This window comes from Pteropus medius, unplaced genomic scaffold (genome assembly GCF_902729225.1).
Source record: "Pteropus medius unplaced genomic scaffold, Ma_sr-lr_union100, whole genome shotgun sequence".
Lineage (NCBI taxonomy): Eukaryota > Metazoa > Chordata > Mammalia > Chiroptera > Pteropodidae > Pteropus > Pteropus medius.
In genome coordinates this window covers 3,543,233-3,566,129 of record NW_024342469.1, presented here as the reverse complement: position 1 = coordinate 3,566,129, position 22,897 = coordinate 3,543,233, and the positions used below count along the sequence as shown (strand labels likewise).

Here is a 22,897-nt window from a genome sequence, read left to right as displayed (position 1 = left end):
GGGACTGGGTGAGTGGCACCTGTCTGGGTGCTCTTTGGCCCGGCCAGGTGGTCAGATCAAAGTTACCTGCTCAGACGTCTCCTGGGGACATGCCTGGGAGCCCCAGGGCATATTCAAAAGGACCTTGAATGTGGGGACTAGAACCCGCCCGGCGACATCTCTGGGAAACTGTATGCACTGTTCTGGGGGAGCCGTGGAGATTCTGAGACGGGGTTAGAGGCAAAGCAGTTTGGCGTGAGAAGCACAGTCTGGGCTGGCAGTGAGGAGGGAGAGTGTGTGGTCAGCAATGCTTAGCCAGCCTGGGCCCCCGCTCTGTCCCCTCATGCTTCTGTGGAGTCACCAAGGGCCGGGTCACCATCGGCAGAATGGCAAGGTGGCCTGGTCAGGAGAGGGCCTTTGTGCGGCTTGGTAGGGTGGCCTCCGGCCATCCACAGGTGCCCAGAGAGGTGACCAGTGTCCAGAGGGTGGAGTAGCAGAGTGCGCGCATGGGGCTGACGTCACCTGCTGGCTGTGTGACCTCGGTGTGTCACTGTAGGTCCCTGCACTTCCGTCCCCTTTGTGGGGCTGTCACGTGTCGGAGCAGGCCCGAAGGAGCCAGGTGGGCAGGCACAGAGCAGGTGGTCGGGGAACGGGCTAGTCAGCAGGGTGACACCAGGAGCTCTCCACACGGTGGGCTATGCGGGGCTGTTATGGTTGAATTGTGTCCCCTGAAAAGATGAAGTCCTCACCCCCTGCCCCCTATCGCGCACGTGACCTTATTTGTAGTAGGACGGCTATGTTTACGTGAGATCATGCGGGCGGCTCCTAACCCAGTGTGTCTGTGTCCTTACGAAAAGGGAACAGCGGGGTACAGATGCGCGTGCGGGGAGAGAGTCCACGTGCGGATGGAGGCAGAGATCAGGGTGATGAGTCTTCGGCCAGGGAATGCCCCAGAACCTCACCGGCAAACCGCGCGGGGGCGGGGCCGGGGGGAAGCAATGACGGGAGGTGACAGCGATCGACAGGCCGTCACCAGAGGCTGGGCGGGAGCCCTGGGCGAGAGTGTGTCTCACAGCCCCAGAAGGAAGCAGCCTGTCTGGCACCTTGCTCTTGGACTTCCAGCCTCCAGAGCTGGCAGAGAATCCATTTCCGTTGTGTAAACTATGGGGTCTGTGGTGCTGTGTGATGGCCGCCCCCCCCGCCCCCGAAGCTAAGACCGTGTCCCAATGGGCAGAGTGGGGGGACCTGAGCTTTTGCTGAACAAGGGGAGGCGTGATGACATGGTTTTAACAGAGGCACTGTCACACTGGCTGCAGGGTGGGGCGGGGGGGGTCTGGGACCAAGGTGATATCGGTGTGTACAGCGAGACATGGCCACGCCCTGCTTGTGAGGCCACAGCTGGCACTTTGGTGGTGACCCGGTGTGGAGGGTGAGGGCGGTCGAGGCTGACTCTCGGGGCGCGGGCCCACATATGGGGAAGGTGCGGGAAGGGCTGGCCCGGTGGAGACCAAGCCGAGTTGGAGATGCAGCTGCCAGCCGATGGGGCTGGCCACGGGCCACTGGATGTCCGCGCTGGAATCTGCAGCGGAGGTCCCAAAAGCCGGGGAGCCGCCAGCACAGAGACAGAGCCAGGAGGCTGGGCGAGGCCAACAAGGGAAATGTTCTATGCAATTCGGCACCATGTGAGGAGAAGATGGGCTGAGGCAGAGGCCTGGGGCCCCCCAGCACTCGGCGACTGAGCAGAAGAGAAGCGAGAGCAGGCACTGTGACCACGGGCCGGCCACCGGGAACAAGGGCTCTGCAGCCCCACCCCCAGCAGGCCCCCCGGGGCGCCAGTGGACACTGTATTGGACCCCAATGCCCACAGCCGGTTCCCCAGGGGCGGGCTCCTGCACAGGCCTGGAGCAAGGACACGGGGGTTCTGGCTCCCCAGACTGGTCGCTCTCTTGAGGACATGGATGAAGTAAGCTGTGGGGTGGCTGTGGACCTTCGTGGGCCACGCTGCCTGGGAAGCAGAGAAATCAGGAGGTGTCGATGTGCCCACGGCCCCACATGGCACCTGCCTGGGGGGATTGTCACTGGCCACCATCAGTCCTGGTCCTAACAGCTGTGCCGGCCACCTCCCGGGGAGGGGGTCAGCAGGCGAGCAGGATCACGCACAGAGGGCACCCATGAGCTGCCCTCTCGCTCCGTCCCTCAGGGTGGGGCGGGGGCAGGACCCTGGTTTCCGGCCTCTCCAACACCCCCTCCCGTGCCCCAGGTGCTCCCAGGGGACCCTCCCTCTGCCGGACGCAAGGAAGCAAAGACCACAGGGCTCTGAAAGCATCACTCGAGTTTAATGCGTGGCACAGAGGGGACTACATGGGCAGAAGACGAGCACTGTTCTCTAGCCTCACTATCCGCTGGACGGGCCTCCCGGTCCAGAAGCTAAGTCTCAAGACACGTCGGCAGCTACCCCTCCCGGGTCCAGCCTTTCATATCCTCCCATTTCCGCTTTTTTTAAAAATGTAATTCAACCCATCCAAGAAGAAAGCAAACCAACGAAAAGGAACCTCACGACACACGGCGAGCCACGCGGCAGTGCATAATGGCATCCGGAGTAACCAATATATAAGGTGTGTGTCTCACAGTTTGCTTTGTTCATCGATAAAAGAATATAAAAATCTTGTTCAACCCAGTGTTAAGTGTATTAAAATAGATCTGTATCGTACAGCACAGTTTCTCCCGGAGTCGTGAAAATGACAGGAGGGACCACGGCAGTCTGGGTTCCGGCCGGCCCCCCTGCTCTGCACCTGTCTGCATGTGTGTGCGTGCGTGCGTCTGGGGCCGTGTGTGCACACGCACGCGCGTGTTCCACGCAGTTCGGCACCATGTGATATGCTGGGGGTGGCAGCCCTGTGGCTCCAGGATGCTTATCTGTTGTGCTACGTCCCTCGGGACAGAGAAGCTGGTGGGTGTGACGAGCCGGCACGACTCAGCCCGGGACGTGGGAGCTCATCGAAGACGGCAAGCGCGTCCTCAGCTCTGCAGGAGGACCGCATGCAGAGGGACTCTGGAGTCTCCGAAAGCCGAACCCTTCCGCGGCCACCTCCCTCTTCTCCTCCCCTACCCTCGCCCCACTTCTTAAAAAAACCCCGATGTCCCCAGCCTGGCAGCCCCGAGGAGGGGTTCCCATTCGCACCTTGCGGTAAGCGGGAAAGAAGTCAGTGAGCGTCCCCCTGCACGTTAAAACATCTTACAATAAAAACGCCATACAAAAATGCAAAGTTATTTTTTTTTGGCATAATGTCTGCACTGGCAAGAAAGGAGGAATGGAATACTTTATCGGCTCTTCGGAAGGAGAAAATAAAAGGCTTCGCTTGTCAGTTGAATGATTCAACCCAAAATAGAAAACCTCCCCTGCATGTCTGCGGCTCCATCTTGCCCAAAACCTCCATAAGGAGAATGAACACATGGACGGCAGAGTCCAAAGGAACGGCAAGAGGGAGGGGGGGCGCGGCGAGGGCGCTCGAGACCTTGGGGGCCGAGGCCCTGGCAGGCGGACGCTGCAGCGTCCCCTCGGATGGCACGTCACACAGAATCTCAAGGTAAACGGCTGCTATTCATAACGCTAATAACACTGACAGACGGGGCCCTGGCATTCGGCAAAGGCACCGGGAGTGCCCGGCCCAGGGGTGGGCCCCCAGCGAGGGAGGGGCATCGGAGTCCTACCTATATTCTCTACCCACTTCTGTCCCAACTACCTGCACTACTCAGCTATGTCTGCGTTCTCGGCTCCCTCCCTGGAGGACACTGGACGGGCGTGGTCCTCAGTGCGGGGGGCGGGGCCCTGGCCCCTCTACACCACTGCACCAGGCCGTGGAGACCCCGGGTGCTGGGAGTCGCAGGCCTGGGCATCGCCACCATAGCCGGGCCGACTGTGCCCCGCCTGGCTTCCAGGTGTCCTGTCTGAACGTGAAGGGCTTAGGACTCCATCCCCACCCGTCCCAGCTCTAAGACTGGGACGGGGGCTCTCACCCAGCTCCTTCTCCCTGCTTTCCTCTGTCTCTTTCTCTCTGGTTTTATGTTTGTCTGAAATTCATAGTGTTTATGAATTAAGGCTGACAGAACCCTCGGGTCTTGTGAGCAGGGTCTCAGTGACTTCTGTGGGTGTGAAGACAGGTCCCTCGGGGTCAATTGTGCCCCTGGGGGTGCTGGAGGGCAGAGTGCATGGCTGCTGCTGAGGGCTTGGTCCAGGGCCCAGTCAGCATTGGGGCAGGGCTGGCGGTTGTCATGGTGACCTGGAGCATCTGCTCGCCCTGTATCAGTCTCAGGAGGGCCCGCAGGCGGTCCAAGGACGACTGGGTGCCCCTCTGCCGGGCCAGCAGGCTCGTCTTAAGCTCCAGGCATTTCTGTTGGGGGGAGAGGTCAGAGAGAAGCGTCTCAGAATTCAACCGTGCAGGCATCTTGGGGCAGGCATCCGGGGACAGCCGCCCCTCGGCCCTCTCTCCCAAAGCCCCTCCCGTCCATTGCTGAGGCCGGAAAGAAACCAGGCAGAGGGCCTCACAAAACCCAGGCAGCAACAAAGAATGGAATTAAATGGTAGCCAGGTGCACTGAAGTTTGTTTCCAGACTCAGGGTTAGAAATGGTGTATTGTGCAGGAGGCCGGAGGATTCTCCCCCATGGTGTGATGCTACCTCGCTGACCGAATCCAGCCTTCCTGCCCGAGGGAGCTCAGAGCCAGTTCTGGCTCAGCGACGGCGGCTGCACAAAACCTTTAGACTGCAGGCAGCTTTTTGCTCTTTCTCTTGCCTGGTGTGCTCTTGTCTTTTTCAAGCCTTTCTATCTATTATGGTACTACAATAAAGCACTAAGGACTGCTGCCTCAAGTTAGAGTTGAAGTTACTTGCTGCTCAGGCAATTAACTGAAACTCCCTGAGACTGTGTCCAAAATGTACACTAGAAATAATTACCACCATCATCATCATCATCATCATCACACATCACCACCGGGCTACCACCGTCACCACCATCACCACCACACCATAATCACTACCATCACTCATCATCACTACACTATCACTATCATCGCTACCACGCCATCACTATCATCACCAACAATATCACCATCACCACATTTCACACACCACTATCACCACCACCACTATAATCACCATCACCTACCACCATCATCAAATTATCATCACCACTTCATCATCATCATATCACCACCATCATCACCATCATCACCACTCATCATCATCATTGGCTGGACACCATCACCACCACCAGCACCACCAGCACCATTGTTATGTTTATCACCGCCCTACAGAGGAGAAATCATTCTGTTCACTTTATACACGAGGAAACAGGGTCAGAAACAGCCAGGGCTTTGCTCAGGTCACAGGGCTGAGAAGGGGCAGAGCTGGATACTCGATCGCCTGATAACCGTTTGTCGGATGAGGTGCAGAGATGCACCCTCCACCGACTGACTCCCCGAGTGGCGCTGGCGTCTCATCTCCCTCTGAGGCCTCAGCAGCCGGAGGGGGACGCTCCGGATCTACGCCTTGCGGTGCGAAGGTCAGCACGCCCCCCGCCCCCCGCCCCAGCGCACCTTCACCGCTGAGGCCAGGCGCCGGTCCCGCTCCTGCAGCTGCTGGTGCTCGCTCTGCAGCTCGCTGCCTCTCTCCAGCAGCTTCTGCTTCTCCTCTTCTTTGACTAGGAGAGAGAGGGCCAGGTCAGCAGTGGTGGGGCTGTGGGTGAGCAGGAAGGGCAGGAAGCCGCCGAGGCCTATGCCTGCAAGCTGTTCCAGAGCCAGGGGCCCTGACTGGATGCACGAGGCCTAGAACACCATCCTGCCGTCGTAACGGCCTTGCAGTGAGGACCAGTCCCAAGGCCCCTCTTCTCAGAGTCGTGGCCCAGAACAGCCTCTGATGGGCCCAGAGTGAGTCCAGAGGCCTAGGGGTGGAGCTGGAGACAAGGGTGCCCTCTCCCACTCCCCAAGGAAGTCCTACCTGTCTTGTGGGTGACATAGGAGTGCACGATGGCCAGCATCCCAGTCCAGGGCACACCATCGTCTTTCTTTAAGGCCTGGAGGGCAGAGGGGAAATGAGAAGGCAGACAGGCTGGGCCCCACTGGGCCCTGGCTGCGTCACCCTGAGGGGCGCACGAGCTCTCTGCGCCAGTCTCTCAGCTGGGACCAGGGGACCCGCCTCGTGGCCTGGCTCACAGAGCCTGCCCCCCACGGACAGCAGCTCGACGAGGGCAGGGACGTGCTTGCCGCCAGGGCTCCGAACATGTCCCGGGGGCCTGGGAACAGCCAGGGACACAACGGGGACCCAATGAGGACGCGCCACCTTGCTGAAGTGGGGAACAGAATCGCCGTGACCCCAGGCAGTCAGCATGCAGAGCTGTCAGCCCCCACAGGAGACAGCCCCACAGCGACACACAGCCCCCCACACCCACCTCCCCCTCGGTTCCCACGAAACCCGGGATGGAAGAACTCACCAGAGTTAGTGTTTTTTAAAATAAAGATAACTCTGATTTTACGAGTAAGACACTCTGTGAGCAGCAGACTGTAAAAAGAGCATTTCTGGTCCCAGCGCCCAGCCACTCAGCGTGAAACCCGGAAGCATTTTTCCCCCAGGTCTTTATTCTGCAGTTTTTCTTAAACAGCCAAAGATCAAACTATACAGCAGCTATAAAGCCTAGTTTTTATTTTTAGTTTTTTAAACTTACCTCCATAGGGTGAACAAGTTCCAAAGAATCACAAAACCTTTGTCGAAAATTATTTTCAATGATCACATAATAACTCATCGAGTGCACGCACTGGAATTTATTTCACCCTCTCTTACTGCTGAGAAATTAGGATGTTTCTATTTTCTCCCTTTTATAAATCAAGGCTGAGAAGCTTTTCTGTGCACAGAATTTAATCTGTATTTGGATTATTTCCTTAGACTACATCTCCCAAAGCAAAGTCTGAGTTTAAGAGGCATACACGTTTTTCAGTCTCTTCACAAAACACTGCAGTGTGCCAAAGTGCCTGTCTCGCAGCATCATCACCAGGAGGGAGTGTTACTGCTTTTGCTAATTTGATAGCTTTTCATTGTGTCATTACTATTTTTGTGGTTTGCATTATTAGTCCAGTTCTTCCTGGGGAGGGATTTGGAGATCAGAGGCGGAGTCACTAAGTCAGACAGCTACGGAGGGACACTTCTGCTCAGCCCACACCAGTGGTCTTCAACTGGCAATGTCTGAGAGGGCCATTATGGGGCATGCCACAGGCACCTAGTGAGGATGCTGCTAAAACCCTACAGTGCACAGGACGGTCCCCACCCCAGGTTATCCAGCCCCAAACGTCAACTGTGCCAAGGCTGAGAAACGTGTTCTACAGCCAGCCCCTCACCCCTCCTCCGCCCTCCCTGTCTCCGCCCACCCAGGGACTGACCACCTAGGAAGCACAGGTGGAACAGCCTCTGGTGCTGACATTGTACAGAGGGAGAGCTGGAAGGGGCTCGCCCGCCCAGGCAACACAGCTGCCCGCCCGTACCTTCTGCTGGCACCTGGGGCATACCCACACGCCCTTGGGTGCTGTCCTGAGGGGCGGGTCCAGGCAGCTGAGGTGGTAGGCCCCGGGGCAGGCGCCGCAGGGCTGTAGGTTGGCCCCTCGCTTGCAGGCGGCACAGTGCTCATCGTGGGCGATCTCGTTCTGAAAGACGGCAGGTGTGTCAGCCGGGCCGGGACAGGGGTGGGGACCCCGGCGGCTGCCACTCCAACCTGCTTGTGGCCCAGCTCTGGGAGAGAGGGAACAGGCCCGGAACCCGGGAGGAGCAGTAGGGTTCTAGGGCACAGATGTGTCACATTTACTGGCGGGCGGGTCGCCGAGCCTGAATCAGACATGGAGTGGCTCCCTGTACCCCGATTCTTCCACTCCGAGACTAGGACTCCAGGTGTGGGTGGCAGGGCAGGGTGTCCCGCCGTGACTTAGCAAACAGTCCCTCTTGGGGTCTGAATTGTACCAGAGACCTAGACCCGGGGTCGGGGTGGGGGGCCCGTGCTCACGAAGCTGCCCTCCACAGGGAGCTCACGCGTGCTCTGCTGCGGGGAGGGGCTGTGGCCTGGGACTGTGGTGTCCTCGTGTCCACGGCCCTCCCCCGCCCTCTCGACAGCACTTCGACCGACCCCAGCGTCTCCAGAGCCCTGGAGTGACTGCACCTCCCGTTCCCACGTCTACACCGGGGCTGACGATACCTGCTCCACAGCTTGGGGGCTGACAGCACAAGGCACACAGCATCACCCGCAGGAGCCCAGCACAGGGCAGCTGGCCCTTCCCTCGGGATGAGGGCACTCCAAACGCCCCTTCTGCACAGTCATCATTACTTGGCTGTTCAGTCTCTGCTTACACACCCCCGGGGACAGAGAGCTCACTACGTTTGAAGTCTCGGCCGCACTGTGGACAGCCCTGAGTGAGGGGCCATTCAGAGCCACAACTGTGATCCACACAATCTGAATGGTCCTCCACCATCCAGGAGAAACCCTTCCCCTGCACGTTATATCTGCTCTCTATCCGTGCATCAACAGCATCTTCCACCTTCAGAGGCGGAAGGGACCGGAAAGCTCTGATCTGCATGACCCAGCCAAGGACACTGGATCCCAGGGCTGTCCCTGAAGAAGCAGGTGGCAGACTGAGATGAGGCCTTGGAGACCTGTTCTCACCTTGTTTCAGCTCAAGAGCCCAGGGAGGGCGAGCCACTTGCCTGAGGTCACACAGTGAGCTGGAGGTGGAGCCAAGACCAGCCTCTGGGTCTCCTCCCTCCAGCACTGTGGGACGCAGGCTCCAGCCATCTCCTGTCCTCACGCCTGCGCCGGCGGGGCACAGGGTGGCTGCCGGGCTCCCCAGCACCGATCTGAGACACTGCAGGGTTTTGCGGCAAACGACATGGCATAACCTGGGTTTATACCCATCACTTACTGCCTCTTAGCAGCTTGACCATTATTACAGGCAGACAGGAACCGGAAAATTCTTTTAGAATTAGATCTCAAACTTAGTAAAGAAAAGCACGGACTAAATTCTGAGGCCATGCTCTGAAACGCGGTCACCACCGGCCAGTGTCCTGGGAAGCGGGGGCGTGGCGCACGCATGGGACATCTGGGTCTCACAGGATCACAGCAATGCGGGCAGGTGGGGCAAGACCCTGGGGACTATACCAAGTCTAGCACCGTGAGGGGTGAGGACCCGAGGGGGTCACAGCGAGCCTGAGCCCAACTGGCACCTAGCAGTGGCTCTTGCCCTCGGGCTTCGTGGCTCCCAGGGTCCCCGCATCCTGAGTGCTGAGCAAGGGGGACCCCTCCTTGAACCTGGGGGCTGGCCTCCCGCTGTGGCGCCCGGAGTGAGACAGCGTGCAAGGCTCTTGGCACCGAGGACAGAGCCCGAAGGCCGTCTGCTCCACTCCAGGGCAGCAGGACACTGGGCCCCGTCGGGGTCTACGGAAAGGAAAGCGCACCCGCCCCCCGGCATGAAGAGGCCGCACGTACCTTCCAGCAGGGGTCCTCATTGGCTGGCACAGGGAAGAAGGGTGGAGAATGTTAGTGGGCACGGGAGGGGCAGCAGTCACGAGCCCGGGGTGGCCGGGGCTCAGCGGGCGTCACGAGACTGAGGGTGTCTGCCTCGGGCACGGCGAGGACCCACCACCGGACAGGCTGCTGTGGCCCCAGAGCTCCCTGGGGAACACGCCAGCAGTCGGCGGTGCCGTGGAGGGAGCCACCGCTCCAAGGACCCCTCAGAGTGACTTATCCTCAACTCTTTTTGCCTGTACGTCTCACTCTAATAGGTGACCGTGAACAAACCACACGTTCGAACAAGCACAAGAAATGGTTTTCCTTTTAGTTTTGGCTCAGACCTGTCTGTAAATTGTACCATCCAGTGGGGAGACCAGCTCCTGTGTGTAGAGAGCACTCCAGAGTTTACATTCACCCCTCGAGTCACTGTCCCAGCTGAGAGGCAGATGCTGTGACGGCCTATCTCACCCATCACCAAACCGAGACCCAAGAAGGCAACGTTACACGCTGAAAGCCACACACTCCCAGGAAGCAGGCGGTCACTTCCTGCCCCGAAGACTATTTGTTTTTTCTAATTGGAAATAAAAAGCAACCTGCAGAACGTATTTGTGGATGCGAGTTTCTGGGGCTCTGAGGGCCCGCAGTGGGGCGAGGCTGGCAGAGGGGAAAGGAGCCGTGTGGCCTGCGGGGTCTCGGGTCTGGCCCCGGCCTGCCAGAGCGGGGAGGCACAGCACCCTGCTTGCCGGAAGGAGCCCGAGGTCCAGGTGGAAGGCCTGGCCCTAGCCACACAGGCGTCAGAGGCAGGGCTGGGCCGAGAAGCTGGACGCCCGCATCCAGCCCGGGTGCTTGTGCTGCCCAGGGCAGGCACACAAGGGTGGTGAGGCATGGGCCGAGAGCCACCGGCCCGGCAGCACAGGCGAGAGACGCAGGTGCTGGGAGGAGCGTGGGTGGGGGAGGCCTCTCCCGCACATGGCCCTCCTCCAGACCCAGGTCCGCCCTGTGGAGGGCAGGTCCTGCCACAGTGGCCTTTGGCACCACTGGGCCTGGTTCTCTGCTCAGGATCGCACCCAGGAGTGAGACAGAGGGGGTCAGTCTGGAGCCCTGGCTCTGAGCCTTGCGGGTGACCCTGCCCAAACTCCTGCTCAGAGCCTGAGTTTCTGCACCTGTCGGACGGGCACACACACCCCCGGGCCTCCTCCCCGCAGCGGCGGTGAGGATGGAGGCCGTGGTGAGCTGTGACGCACGGCCCGCCAGAGAGCAACGACGTCACTGCTGTGGACGGGGCAGGCCGGGGACTCGGGCCAGACAGGGGGCCACCAAAGCCAACCCGGCCCCTGGCCCCAGAGCAGTCCCAGCAGGAGAGACCACAGCCCTGCGGGTACTCACCTCGTGCTGTGAGGAACAGGGGGGTGTTGAGATAGTTGGACGCCAGCCGTTTCCTCTGCAGGGGACAGAAAACAACACCAAACCACCTAGCTGTGCGGAGCCCTCCACAGCTGCACTGCCCGCCCGGGACTCGCCCAGGACGGGCTGCCCACCCGGGCTCCCGGCTCTGGCTAGAAGCAGAGACAGACGCGGGGGACGCAGGACGCAGGGCAGGGGAGAGGCGGATCAGCGGGGGCGAACGTCAGCAAAGGCTCTGCCCCTCACCGGGGCAGAGTCCATCCCTGCTCCCCGGGGGGACATCGGTCCCAGTCAGGAAGGACGCGTTAGGGACCCCCAAACTGGGGCAGATCAGTGACACAGCTGAGAGCTAGTCGTCCCTCTGTCTCCTGCATCTTCTTCCTCGGCCGCCTCTGGAGTCAGGTGGGGAAATGAGGGGCATCAGGGGTTGGCTCCCTGACACCCACTTCCTGGCACATGGCCCAGGAATCCTGGTGGCCAAAGCTCCACATGCAGAGGGAAGTTTCCGGTACATTCCAGAAGGGTGGCTCTACCACCACAGGCCATGCTGGTCCAACCTCGGTGGTTCATGGCGGCTCTGATTATTCAGACTGTCCTGGAGCCACGCGGCTGGCCGTCAGCTGCCTCTCCGGATGAGGTCGGGCTGTGCCGAGGGCCTGGGAAGGGCCCGCGGAAGGCTGCTCTTGAGGCTGCGTGTGTGTCCAGGGCCAAGGTCATAGAGCTTTGCGCTATGGCTCTCGGTTTCTGATCAGGTCATGTCTGACCGGGCCGCAGACCGAAGACCAGGGTGTGGCTGTGCACATCCAGGGAGCAGCGGGTGGCTCCACCAAGGAACACGGCAAAGGGGACAGGGACCTTATCGTACAGAGAACCCACCATCTGCTTGGGTGGAGGTCGAGGAGCGACTCGGGGACATTCTTGCAATGTGTTCAAGGCGCCCCGACTCAGGGGCGGGCTCGCCCAGAGAATCGAGGAGGAAGCGGACGGGTATAAACACGCACGCGCGGCCTGCTCCGCGGCAGCAGTGGGCTGGGTGAAGCTGGATGGCGCCGGCGTGGGGGGCTCCAGCCACCGCTCCCCGGCGGAGCCCCTCCCGGTGCACCCGACGAGTCGGGGCCGCTGGCCCGGACTGACCAACACCCCGGGGAGGCACTTTTTTGACCCTCCAGGCCCTGTAAAGCCTTGAGGGCAGTGACAGCTCATCCAGAAAGTGCCAGGCACTGGCCTCTGGGGACACTGCTCCGCTGAGGAAGGCCGCCCCTAAGAAAACCGCTTTCAGTCTGGGGGACGATTCCTGGGTGCTGCTCTCCGCTGCCTGTGACAGGCGACATGCCTGATAATCACTGGGCCCTGCGGCCAAGCCTCGTGCCCCGAGCAGCTTGCGTGAGGAATACGACCACATTCTGGTCTCCTGCACCGTCTCTCAACGGATTCCGAACTCGGGGTGAAGAAAGGCTGCGGTCAAACCCTCAATTCCCATCCCAGGAGGGCGGGCGAGGGAGCCGGCGCAGGGACCACCCCCCCGCCCCGGGCCCCCAGCGATGGCGGGGCCTCACCTCCGTCTCCAGGAGGCCACTGTAGGCGGGGTTGGCTGTGCTTCTTCTCTTCCGCTCTTGGCGCTTGCTCTGGATTTCTGGAAAGGCACAGACGCAGCGGTCACTGGATCCTTCCTGCCCTGGACACCACCGTCCCCTCCTGCCTTGTGGCCTCTCCGTCTGCATGGCACCCACGCCCGCAGCGGCCCCAGGTGGGTTGGGGCCTCCAGCCATCGCTTACTCCGAGGCAGGACAGATCTGCCGGCCTCTGAAGGACCGATGGGCAAGAGGGTGGCGGGTACTGAGATCCAGGTACCCGCTCTCAGCGCGGGGTCCTGTGTGCCATCGTCCAGCCCAGGACTCTGGGGACAACACACGCCTGTTGGTCAGACGCTGGCCTGGCTGGGGAGCGGTGAGGCTCTGGGCCTCTGAGGCAGCCTGTGCTGCTCCGGTAGACAGACCCTTCCAGGGCAGGTGTGGTGCGTGCTTCACGCAGTGACAATGACCACTGCATGACGTCTGTCTCCTCCCTCTCTCTCTCCCTTCTGCTTCGTCTGCCAGGTGGGACCTGTGGCCGGCTGTTGTATATATAGCTGTTTTGACATTATTTTCTAATCTCTGTCTCTTGGACCTGAGTTCTCCTTTTAAACTTTTTCAATGTTATTTGTGTGTTTTCTGTAGGCACCTCAGACCCTCTGTGGAAGAAGACAGGGTCCAAACAAATAACTGTTTACGGTATCGTGCGTGAGGGGCGGTTCAAAAGGAAGACTAATAAAAATCATAACAATCGCAAGTGTATTAGCAAAGCGCTCAGACCTCAGTGTCTACAGCAACCGTGCGGCGTGAAGATGCAGCCTGCCCCGTGCTGCAGACGAAGAGGCTGAGACTCACAGGAGGCAGGGAAGGGGCTCCCCGAAGGTCGCCAGCTCTGAGCGGCCCAACTAGGACCTAAACACGCCCTCTGACCTCTGCTGGGCACTGTGGTGTTCATCCGTTTCCTCTGCCGCTTCGACGTTTAGACGGAAAAGCAGACTAGTCTTCCCTCCCAAAGCCAGACTGTCGTGCGTGGGGTTGGTGGGGGGCGGGGGGTGTTTGCACTTTATAAAGCATCTTTAGCCGGCGAGGTTGGCGCCGTGGGAAACATGGGCTGGGGGTCAGGAGACCTGGACTCCAGCCTGGGCCTGGGACCGACTGGCTGTGTGACCCCGGGCAAGTGAGCCAGCCTCTCTGGTCTCAGCGTCACGAGCGCCACGAGAGGGCCAGTTTCCGTGCTTCCCAGCCCTGAGCGTCTGTGGCGATGGTCACGGCTGATCGGCAACGGCCCTTGTCAGGAAAGCCACACAGCGCCTGTAGGGCCACACCCACCTGTCGCTCAAACAAAGAAAGGCTCTGATTTCGACCGATGCAGACAGGAGTCCACAGGACAGCAGGGGAGGTGGCGTGCTGGGCATGCCCTACCCACGAGGACGGTTCGGTCATTGTCCCGCTTTATGGATGGAGAAACTGAGGCACAGAAAAGCTAAGTAACTTGCCCAGGCTTAAGCGCTCATGAAATGGGAGCTGGGTGGCCTGGCTCCAGCACCACCGTGCCTCCGCTCTGGGCGAGGGGACCCACGTGGCCCCTCCCGAGAAAGGAGGAAGCACCCCACCGGGGTTCCCGCTATCAGGCAGGGTGGGGGAGGGGCTCTCTTTGTCGCGACCGCTCCTGAACCTGGGGGGCCCAGAGACCCACCAGTCGGTCTGATGCCAACTCACCAGACCGCCCGGCCCCCACCCCACCCTGCGTGGCGGCCCCAGCCCTGCCGGCCCGCATGCAGACGCTCACCTTCCAAGTGCTCCGTGGTGACCAGACCTAGCGCCACCATGAAGGCGATTTTCTGAGGGGAGGAAACAGAAGCATTACACATGGCCCTCCTCAGGCATTCATTCGTTCATTCATTCGTTCGTTCATTCATTCGTTCATTCAGCGTTTGCTGAGCACCTGCTCACGCGGCCGGTTTCCTTAGTTTGAATCTAAGGGCCTTTCTCTGCCCGGACCCCACTCAGCAGCCACGTTACATGTAGTCGCTGTGTCTCCTCGGCCCCCGGGCTGTGACGGTCCCTCAGACTTGCCCTGTTTCTGCTGACCTTGGCAGTTTGGGGGACGACTGGGCAGGTATTTATTTTGCAGAATGTCCAGTTACTGGATTTGTCTGACGGTTTTCTCAGTGACACCGGGGTCGTGGGTTTTGGGGAAGGACCGCGGGGGTGAGGTGCCCTGCCCACCACGTCTATCAGCATGATGTTGGCCTTGGTCACCTGGCTGCGTTGTGCCCGTCAGGCTTCTCCACTGTGACGTCCGCCCTCCCCGTTCTGTCCTCTTTGAGAGGAGGTCACAAGGCACAGCTCACACTCACAGACGTGGGAACTAGGCAACACTGGGTCTTTTTTATTATTATTATTATTTTTGGACCATGTAAACTTTCAAAAATGTGTATGTAGCAGAATTTATCAATATTTTCCTTTGCAGTTTGGATTTTTGACTCTTGGCTAGAGACTCTGAGGTTATAAGAGTTGCTTGTGTTTTATTTTAGTACCTACGGTTTCACATCTTACATTTAAATTTTTGATCCATTTGGAACTGCTCTTGGTGTGTATGGTGTGAAGTGTGGATCCATTTGTCCAGATGACTACTTACTTGTTCTGCTACCATTTATGGAAAAGTTCCTCTTGCACTGACTTAAGAAGCCACTTTAATCATATGTTACTGTACGTGTCTGTCTACGTATTTGCATCTTTTTCTGTGTCTTCCATTCTGCTCCTTAAATCTGCCTGTCTAGGCACGAGCGAGTGTGCCGGTTTCATAGCAATCCCGTCAGGTCAGAATCCCTCCTCTGCGTGCCTTCTCTGTGTTCCTAACTTCTTCACGTGAAAGTCAGAAACCATCTGAAGCAGTTACGAGAATGAGGGGATCACTTGGTATATGCACTGAGACGATGTTAAAATTAAAAATTAAATGAGGACATAATGACAGCCTTATAATATTACATTTTCCTATCGAAGCCACGCTGAGCCTCTCTGTTCTTTTCGTCTTCAGGGGGTTTAAATGTTTCAAGGGGGTGCTGAATGCTATTTTTATGATGACTCCTAGGCATTGAATCGTTTTGTTGCTGCAGTAAATGGGGTGGTCTACAAAGCTGCTAACAGGTGTCTAGGTATTTCTGTAAAGGTGACTGGCATCTGTGCATTGGTATTACACCCGCTGCCAGGCCGAATTCTCTGACTGTCGACAGGAAGTTTTCATCAGTTCTCCTGGGTATTCTATGTTATCTCAAATAGTGACTGTTCACTCCTTTCTAATTTTGCATTTCTATGCCGTTAAAAATAGTTCTCGATTCGCCAGCTTTAAATGATATTCTTTGATTCGTTTAAAGTCCCGACTACGACAGACAAGACCACCTGAGAGATTATGCCACCTCCCAGCCTCTCTCCCTCCCTCTGCCAACTTCTCTTAGATGAGTCTTTTACACATTTTCAGAATGCGTCATCGTTCGACTTGCTTCCTTAGCCGATTTCGGTTTTACTCTGTAGTTAATTAAATGAGGTGCCTGCTTCGGTGTTCCTGCCAGGGGCTCCGGTTGTCTCGTGGTCGAAGGTGGTTGAGCCTCTAGTAGTTTCTCGTGAATGGCCCATGGGAGCCCCATTTCCTGAGTTCTTGACAGATTTTATCTGTCACCCCTCAACTTGAAGGCCAGCTTGGCTGGACAGAAAATCCATGACTCTTTGTCTCCTTAGGATCTAGCAGATGTTGCTCTGCTGTATTCTGCCTCATTGTTCTCCCTTTAAAGTCACCTGGTTGTTTTTTCTGGACACCTAAAGGACCCCTTTGGTTTCCATTGAAAGTCAGTGGCTCTACTGGGTTGTGTCTCAATGCCGACTGACCATTTCCCCCGGTAAACACGTCAATGTTTCCTGGTACCTACTGTGTCGTGCAATATGTAAATTAAAGTATTACTTCAGTAAACTTTTCTTGAATTATATTTTAAAAACACCAAAGCATCACCCCATCAAGAGGAGTGGAATCCATAAAATTCAATCCTATCGGATGTTTGCTGTCCTTAATGCAAGACTAGGACTGAAGACATGACGAAGGTGGCCGCAGAGCCGCTGGAACATGAATTCTGCAGCTTTGGCCAGTGGATGGCAATCCAGGGCTCGGTGTGGTGCCGCCTGGTTTCCATATCATTTCTGGGCCCTGTGGCTGACTGGACAGTGGCCGGGACTCTAGGAGGCCCCCAGGACTGACACCCGCATCACTGATCTGATTTGGGAAGGCTGAGCTGGGCAAATACGGGGGCCGTGGAGCCTCTGGTCCTGCCTCCTGGTCTCATCAGGCTTCTCCTCCCTCCCCACTTCCTCTGCAGAGGATAACTTCAAGCTCAGTTGAGGACAGGTAACAGGTAGATCACAGGGGCCAAGTGCCCGCGTTATAGCCAAATTCACATCGTCGTGGGGGAGCCTGGGAGTTTCACTGTACTTACTCTGCTCCATCATCCTGGTGTTCTTATTTGCAGCCTCCAATTATCTATGTGTTGTATCTTCTTTGCTTGTCTTCTGTAGGTACCACTTTCTAATATTCAAAAAACTCATTTTTTTGTTTACTTTTCTTACTTCTGCCTTCTTCGTCCCTTGCTGTACTGTACCTAGAGTACCGTGTGCTTATCCAGTTACACACGTATTTCTGTGATGGTTTTTGTTGTTCTTTTCCTAAAGAATTCCAGCTCATGTTTCATTCTGCACAGTGCTTTGGCCATTGAGCCATCTCTTCCCTAAGTCCCTGTGGATGTGTCAAATTTGCCTTATAACTCGGCCACCGTCCCCCTTGATGGATGTTCCTTTAGTATACACATAATACGTCTTCTCTACTCCTGCATTTCAACCTTTCTGTGTGGTTTCGATTTAGGTGGACCTCTTACAAGCAATGTACAGTCGGATCGGGTTATTTTCACGTCTTCGCTCGCTTTTTATTTCTGCTATTTTTAAGAGGAGAACCCTATTTCATTTGTATCGTGGTTGTCGATTATCTCTGGACTTATTTCCTCCCCTTTATTCTGTATTTTCAGTTTGTCATCCTTTCTTTTTACCTCCTTTCCTATCTTCTCGGGGGAAAGAAAAAAGTCCCGCATTTACTTCTTTTTCCTTTGCTGATATGAAAATGACAGGTGGCATTTCATTATTTTTAGTGATTATCCTAAATATTTTAAGCACATGTTCTTAACCATACATTTTTCTAATGAAGTCGAAGGTTATTCAATATTTCTACCCTTTTCCCCCAAATGACACTGACCTGACCATGTTCTAACTCCCTCTAAACAACTCTGCCAAACCTGTTCAAGTTGCCTAGAATTTTCCTTTCACCTGTTTTGAAAAACAAAACTAGTGATTTTTTATAGTCTATGCTTAAATAAATTTACCTGTCATTTAACAATTGCTGTGCTCACTGGGGCTTCTTACACCCACTGCTCTGTCCTGGCTTCACTGTCTTGCCAAAGCACAGTTCTTGTCATGATGGTTTTGTGAGTGATAAAACTCTTAGTCTTTCTATGTCCAAAAATGTCTGTATTTTGCCCTGGCAACATAATTTAACCAGCTATAAAAGTTCCTGGCACGACCCTGAGTGAGGCATTTGGCTGCTCCAAGCCTGGGGTTTGCATATCCTAAAACAGGGACACTGTCCCCCCTCCGTGGGTGGCGGTGGGGGTTCAACACGAGAGCCACACGCGTGTGCGTCCCACCTACACCTGATGCAGACTGGGCGGGTGAGGTTGTGCCCGATCCCCGGGGACCCCCGGGTGTAGGGTCGTGTGGTGTCCTTCAGGAGTGAGTAGGGCAATCTCAACCCTAAAAAAGGAAGTTATAACAGGTCCTTCAGAGAAGGTTTTGACCTTGGTCATAGGAAGAGCAGAACACACCTGAGATTAGCACTAATTGTAGATATCCGCTCTGATTCCAGAAAAAAGATTTGTAGTGCACATACATACACAACACATTTCAACTGAAAACAGCATAAACAAGAAGGGGGAGACACTGAGGAAAATAAGACACGCGGATACGGTCCGGCTTCACACTGCAGGCCAGAGGCCCTGGACGATCGCTAGAAGTGGGTCACAGACTGGGCTGTGAGCTCCCCAGCAGCCAGAGCAAACAGGGAGACAGAGTCTCTGGAATCTCTTGGAAGTAAGGGTGGGGAGGCTGAGGCCGGCCTTGTGACCTCCTGGGAAGGTGATCGATAGGGACCTTTTCAAACCAATCATCATTATTTGGAGGAAGGGCTGGGAGCTGCCTGTGGGAAATTCAGGGAAAGAGACAGCGGTCAGTCTCTCCACGCCTGTCCTGAGCAGTCCAGCTCTGACTGCTCCCCCTTAAAGTGACCAAGGTGGAGGAGGCCAGCGAGGCACAGGACTTAGGGTGCCTGGAGCAGGTGCCGAGGCCAGACTGTCTGGCTGTGGCTCCCAGCTCTGACTGTCACTACTTCTAGGCCTCGGTTTCCCCACCTGTACAAGAAGTTAACAACAGTCCCCAGCGCACAGTGAGGGCTGAATCTGACCCACGCTGAGTTGCACCTGGCCAGCAGTAAACCTTCTACATCAACATCATCTGCGATTCCTCACTCACAGTTCTCAGGACCCGACATCTACTGACATCCTCCTTCCTACGAGGCCCGAGAGCCCTTCTTGGGCCTGGCAAACCCAGTGTCCCCTTCTGCTGCACGTCCTGTGCTGTCTTAGCCCACAGGGCAACCAGCAGGCTGGCCCCCACAGGCTGCATGGAGCTCCAAGAGCAGGCGTGCAGGGCTCATGGCACTGGGAGCTTGACAGCCACTGCCCCAAAGCCGCCATTACAGATGAGCCTTATGGGCACCAATCAGTGTTTCTTCAGAAAAATATCTGCACCCCCAGCCAATGACCCAGGCTCCCCACTGGCTCATCTGACAAAGTTTCTGAGATGGCTGCTGCTCTGCCTCAAGCTCTCCTAATCTGGGCTGTCACCAAAAGGTTCAAAGCCTACCACAAAGTCCCACGTCTGGAGCACAACGGCTCCCAGCCCCCTTTAAACAGCAACTTTAATTAAAGGATTTTCACACCGAGATGTATTGTAATTGCAAGTTCTATGTAAGCCATTGCGCATATTTATGCTAATTATGGAGTTAGATGTAATTACACTAATTGTGTAAATGAACTAATTGTATAATTGACCAAGATATACTCGAGAGAACAAAGAGAATCCACCCAAAAAGGCTTCCCAAATGTTGAGGGTGTGGCAGGACTCCCCGGCAGACAGCGGGGTGCTTGTGGGAGCCCCGGGCTGGAGCCGGCCCCAGACCTCACCGCACACACAGTGGGCACTCGATGCTGCCCTGGAACTGAATGACCGTCTCTCTTGCTCAACAAAGAATGGCCTTGAACTAGCTGCTGCCTCTCACACCTCCATCAGGGCACGTGGCTGCGTTAGCCGCGCATTGTCCTTCATCCTGCACGTGGGGTTAGGGAGCGGGTGCTGTGTGCAATTTCCAAAAGTTCTACGGGCACCTTCAGGAGACATTTGCATCTCCTGTGCCAGCCTTGGGCAGCAGCTGACTTCTAAGCCATTCATGGTCCTGTTCTGCCCCGCAGCAGGTACCATAGGTAGGGCTGACAGAAAAGCCAGGATTGTTTTAGGGCCACATGCTGCCAAGAGCAGCTGCTCCCTGACAGACCTGAGCACAGGCATGGACGGGCAGGGACAGGTGGGCCGCGGCGGGCTTGGGTGTGGTGCAGAGCCACCCACAGAGCCCTGGCACTGCCACGCCACCCTCCCAACAACGGTGCCAGGAGGGGGGACGTGCATCTCCCATTCCAGAGACAGGCATCAGACGTGACCTGCCCCTGCGCCCGTCACACCTCCAGAAACTGGCCGCGCTGGGACACAGATCCAGGCAATCTGGTTCTAGTCTGGCCGTTGCCCCCCACTGCCCTTCGGCCAGCGAATCTGTGAGACGAAACAGCCGAGACCTGGGCTTGCTGGGCAGGTCTGGCCCGGAGCTCCTGCCGCACAGGGCCGCTGTGCCCTGGGTGTGTCCCGCGTCCCCGCCCCCTGCACAGCGCCAGGCCCTGTGGGGTAGCCGTCCTACCTCGGGGTTCTCCTGGCTCGGGGGCCGATCTTCCTTCCGCTTTTTGGTGGCCTGCGCTCCCTGAGATGGCGCCTCCGTGGGTGGCCGTGCCTCCGCTGTGCCCTCGGGCTGCGCCTGCACCTGAGGCTGGATGATGATGACCTGGAAGATGGCGTGGAGGGGTGAGGGGTGACGGGGTGGGGAGAGAGAGAGGAGGGAGGGGGAAGCTGAGAGCGCCCAGCGGGGGCAGGGTCCAGAGCCCAGGGCCGGGTGTGTCCAGCGCAAAGGGCACGGAGCCAGAATGGCAGGATCGCAGAGGAGCAGGGAGGCTCACACCCAACGCGAGAAACGGGCCTGGTCTAGGGACCAGGAGGGCCTGGTTCACCCCGTGCTGCCGCTTCCCACTCGTGTGGCCTCAGGGAGGACCCTCGGCCTCTCTGAACCTCCGCTTCCTCCAAACACCTCCCTCCGGCCCTCGCTGGCTGCGCTGCCGGCTGCCCACTCCCCACCGGGCCTCTTGGCCACTGTGTCTGAGGCTCTCAAACCTGGCCTGGCGGGCAGGTAGGAACAATGATGTTTTTCTCACTCTGAGGAACCCTGCCAAGGCCAGGGGCGGGGAGGGGATGTGGAGAAGGGGGACGTGGGCTCCAGACCCCGTTCAGCATCGCCCAGGGCGGCCCCACTTCCACCATCATGGACCCTCATCAGAGATCGGGGTTCTCACTGGATTCGATCCAAGGGTCAGAGGCTGAAAAGTCTAAAAGCGACTTCTGCAGCTGAGCCTGGGCCAGAACCTCTTCATCTCTGGCTCAACCATTTCAGTTATTTTCTTGAACAGAGAACTGGAGAAGAATCATTATCTTTCATGAGTCCAGGGAAAGGAATTCACCAGGTACAACCAGCCGAGGTCGGGCCCAGGCCAGGAGTAACGCGAACCTGTACTTATCCCCTCTAAGGATGTGCGATGCCTATCGCGTGGATTCGAGGCTCCTATTGATGAAGAGAAAATGCATCCTCTTTTTCTACTGTCTTAAGGGAATGTTCTTTGTTTTTCTGTGTAGCACCACTTAAAACCCCAGAATTCTCTGGATGAAAAAAAAAATGCCCTTTCTTACATTCTTGGGAAGAAAAACATTAGGAGTCTCAGTAGGAAAAAAGGTCAAAGAATATCCTCAAACGAGTTGCACAGGGTCAGAATTCTTGAAAAGCACAGGGAAAAACATCAATGCTTAATAATAACCAAATAATTCAACTTTCAAGAAAGAGCATCTGTTTGCACCAATTAAATGAGCAAAAAATATTTAAAACGACAACACTAAGTGCTGGTGAGGCTGCAGTGAAATGGGTACATTCAGCCGACAAATATCTGCTAAGCTCCCCTTCCGGACCAGGTGCTGTCCTGGGTGCACGCCTCCTCACTGGAACACGCCCTCTGACCACACGCAGCCCCTGCTGACTACTCAGGCTTTTGGAATTCCTGGAGAGACCATCTGTGGGTGGGAGGGCTCGAGAGCATGATGCTCCCAGAAGTAAACTGTGTGCAGCAGCACGTGGCTGCAGGACAGAGGAGTGCCAGCGTCCGAGCTGGGAAGGAGAAGGGACACTGGCCGTGACCACGAGCGGGGCAGCCTGGCAGACCCCAAACCGGGAACAGAGGGCAAGAGGCCGAAGGGAGGACGTGGCACCATCATCACAGCCTCACGGGCCTCAAACAGGAGCCATGAGGAGCTCAGAGGGGAACCGGGAGGGTCTGAGTTTTAGTTCTAAATCTTGGCAAGAAATCGTCGATTTTCCATTCAGGGGCCTGGAGTCTGAAAAGTCCTCGGCCACCTACCTCCGCCAGAGGAGGCCCCACCGTGCTGGGTCCTCCCCCGGGCATCCAGTCGGCTACTTGTCTTATTAGTTAATTGATTCTTCCAACGAGTGCAGCGATGTGTCCACGGGGCTTCGTTCTGTGTCCCTGGCATCCGTTCATTCAGCCACGCATTCTTTCAATCACACGCCCGGATGCCACCGCGCGAGTGCTCATTCACACCCTATTCATTCACGTGGCCATCCAACCATCCCGCCATCGAGTCATCCATTCTGCCCGGCCAGCCCCCATGGACACCTGCCTCGCCTGGGGCCGGCCCGAGGGCACCCCTCACCTTGTTGTCGGCACTGATGAGGAGGGGCTGCACTTTGAGGCTGTCGCTGACCACGGACACGGCGGTGCTGGGGGTGATGGCGGCGGCATTGCTGGGGGCGGTGGAGATGATGGCATAGGCCACCCCAGCACTGCTCAGAGGGGAGGTGATGGCGGCGGGCTCGGCG

At 57.0% G+C, this 22,897-nt stretch overlaps 1 protein-coding gene across 2 annotated transcripts in view; it reads right to left on the bottom strand.

The window, feature by feature from the left end:
• Positions 1-3,250: 3,250 nt before the first annotated feature.
• The window catches only part of PHF21B (PHD finger protein 21B), a 73,166-nt gene continuing 53,519 nt past the window's right edge, over positions 3,251-22,897 (bottom strand). Inside the window, exons 4-13 of one of the 2 annotated variants that reach the window (XM_039863206.1) lie at positions 22,732-22,897; positions 20,606-20,746; positions 14,282-14,333; positions 12,478-12,554; positions 10,904-10,958; positions 9,494-9,516; positions 7,509-7,667; positions 5,974-6,049; positions 5,574-5,677; positions 3,251-4,370 (exon numbers count right to left, since the gene is read on the bottom strand). The exon at positions 22,732-22,897 is cut by the window's right edge and continues 230 nt beyond it. In XM_039863206.1, coding sequence (XP_039719140.1) covers positions 4,152-4,370; positions 5,574-5,677; positions 5,974-6,049; positions 7,509-7,667; positions 9,494-9,516; positions 10,904-10,958; positions 12,478-12,554; positions 14,282-14,333; positions 20,606-20,746; positions 22,732-22,897 — 1,072 coding nt within the window. In that variant the 3' untranslated portion in view covers positions 3,251-4,151. Of the gene's footprint in view, positions 4,371-5,573; positions 5,678-5,973; positions 6,050-7,508; positions 7,668-9,493; positions 10,959-12,477; positions 12,555-14,281; positions 14,334-20,605; positions 20,747-22,731 lie in introns of those variants that run through there. The other variant, XR_005652892.1, reaches the window with a different exon arrangement.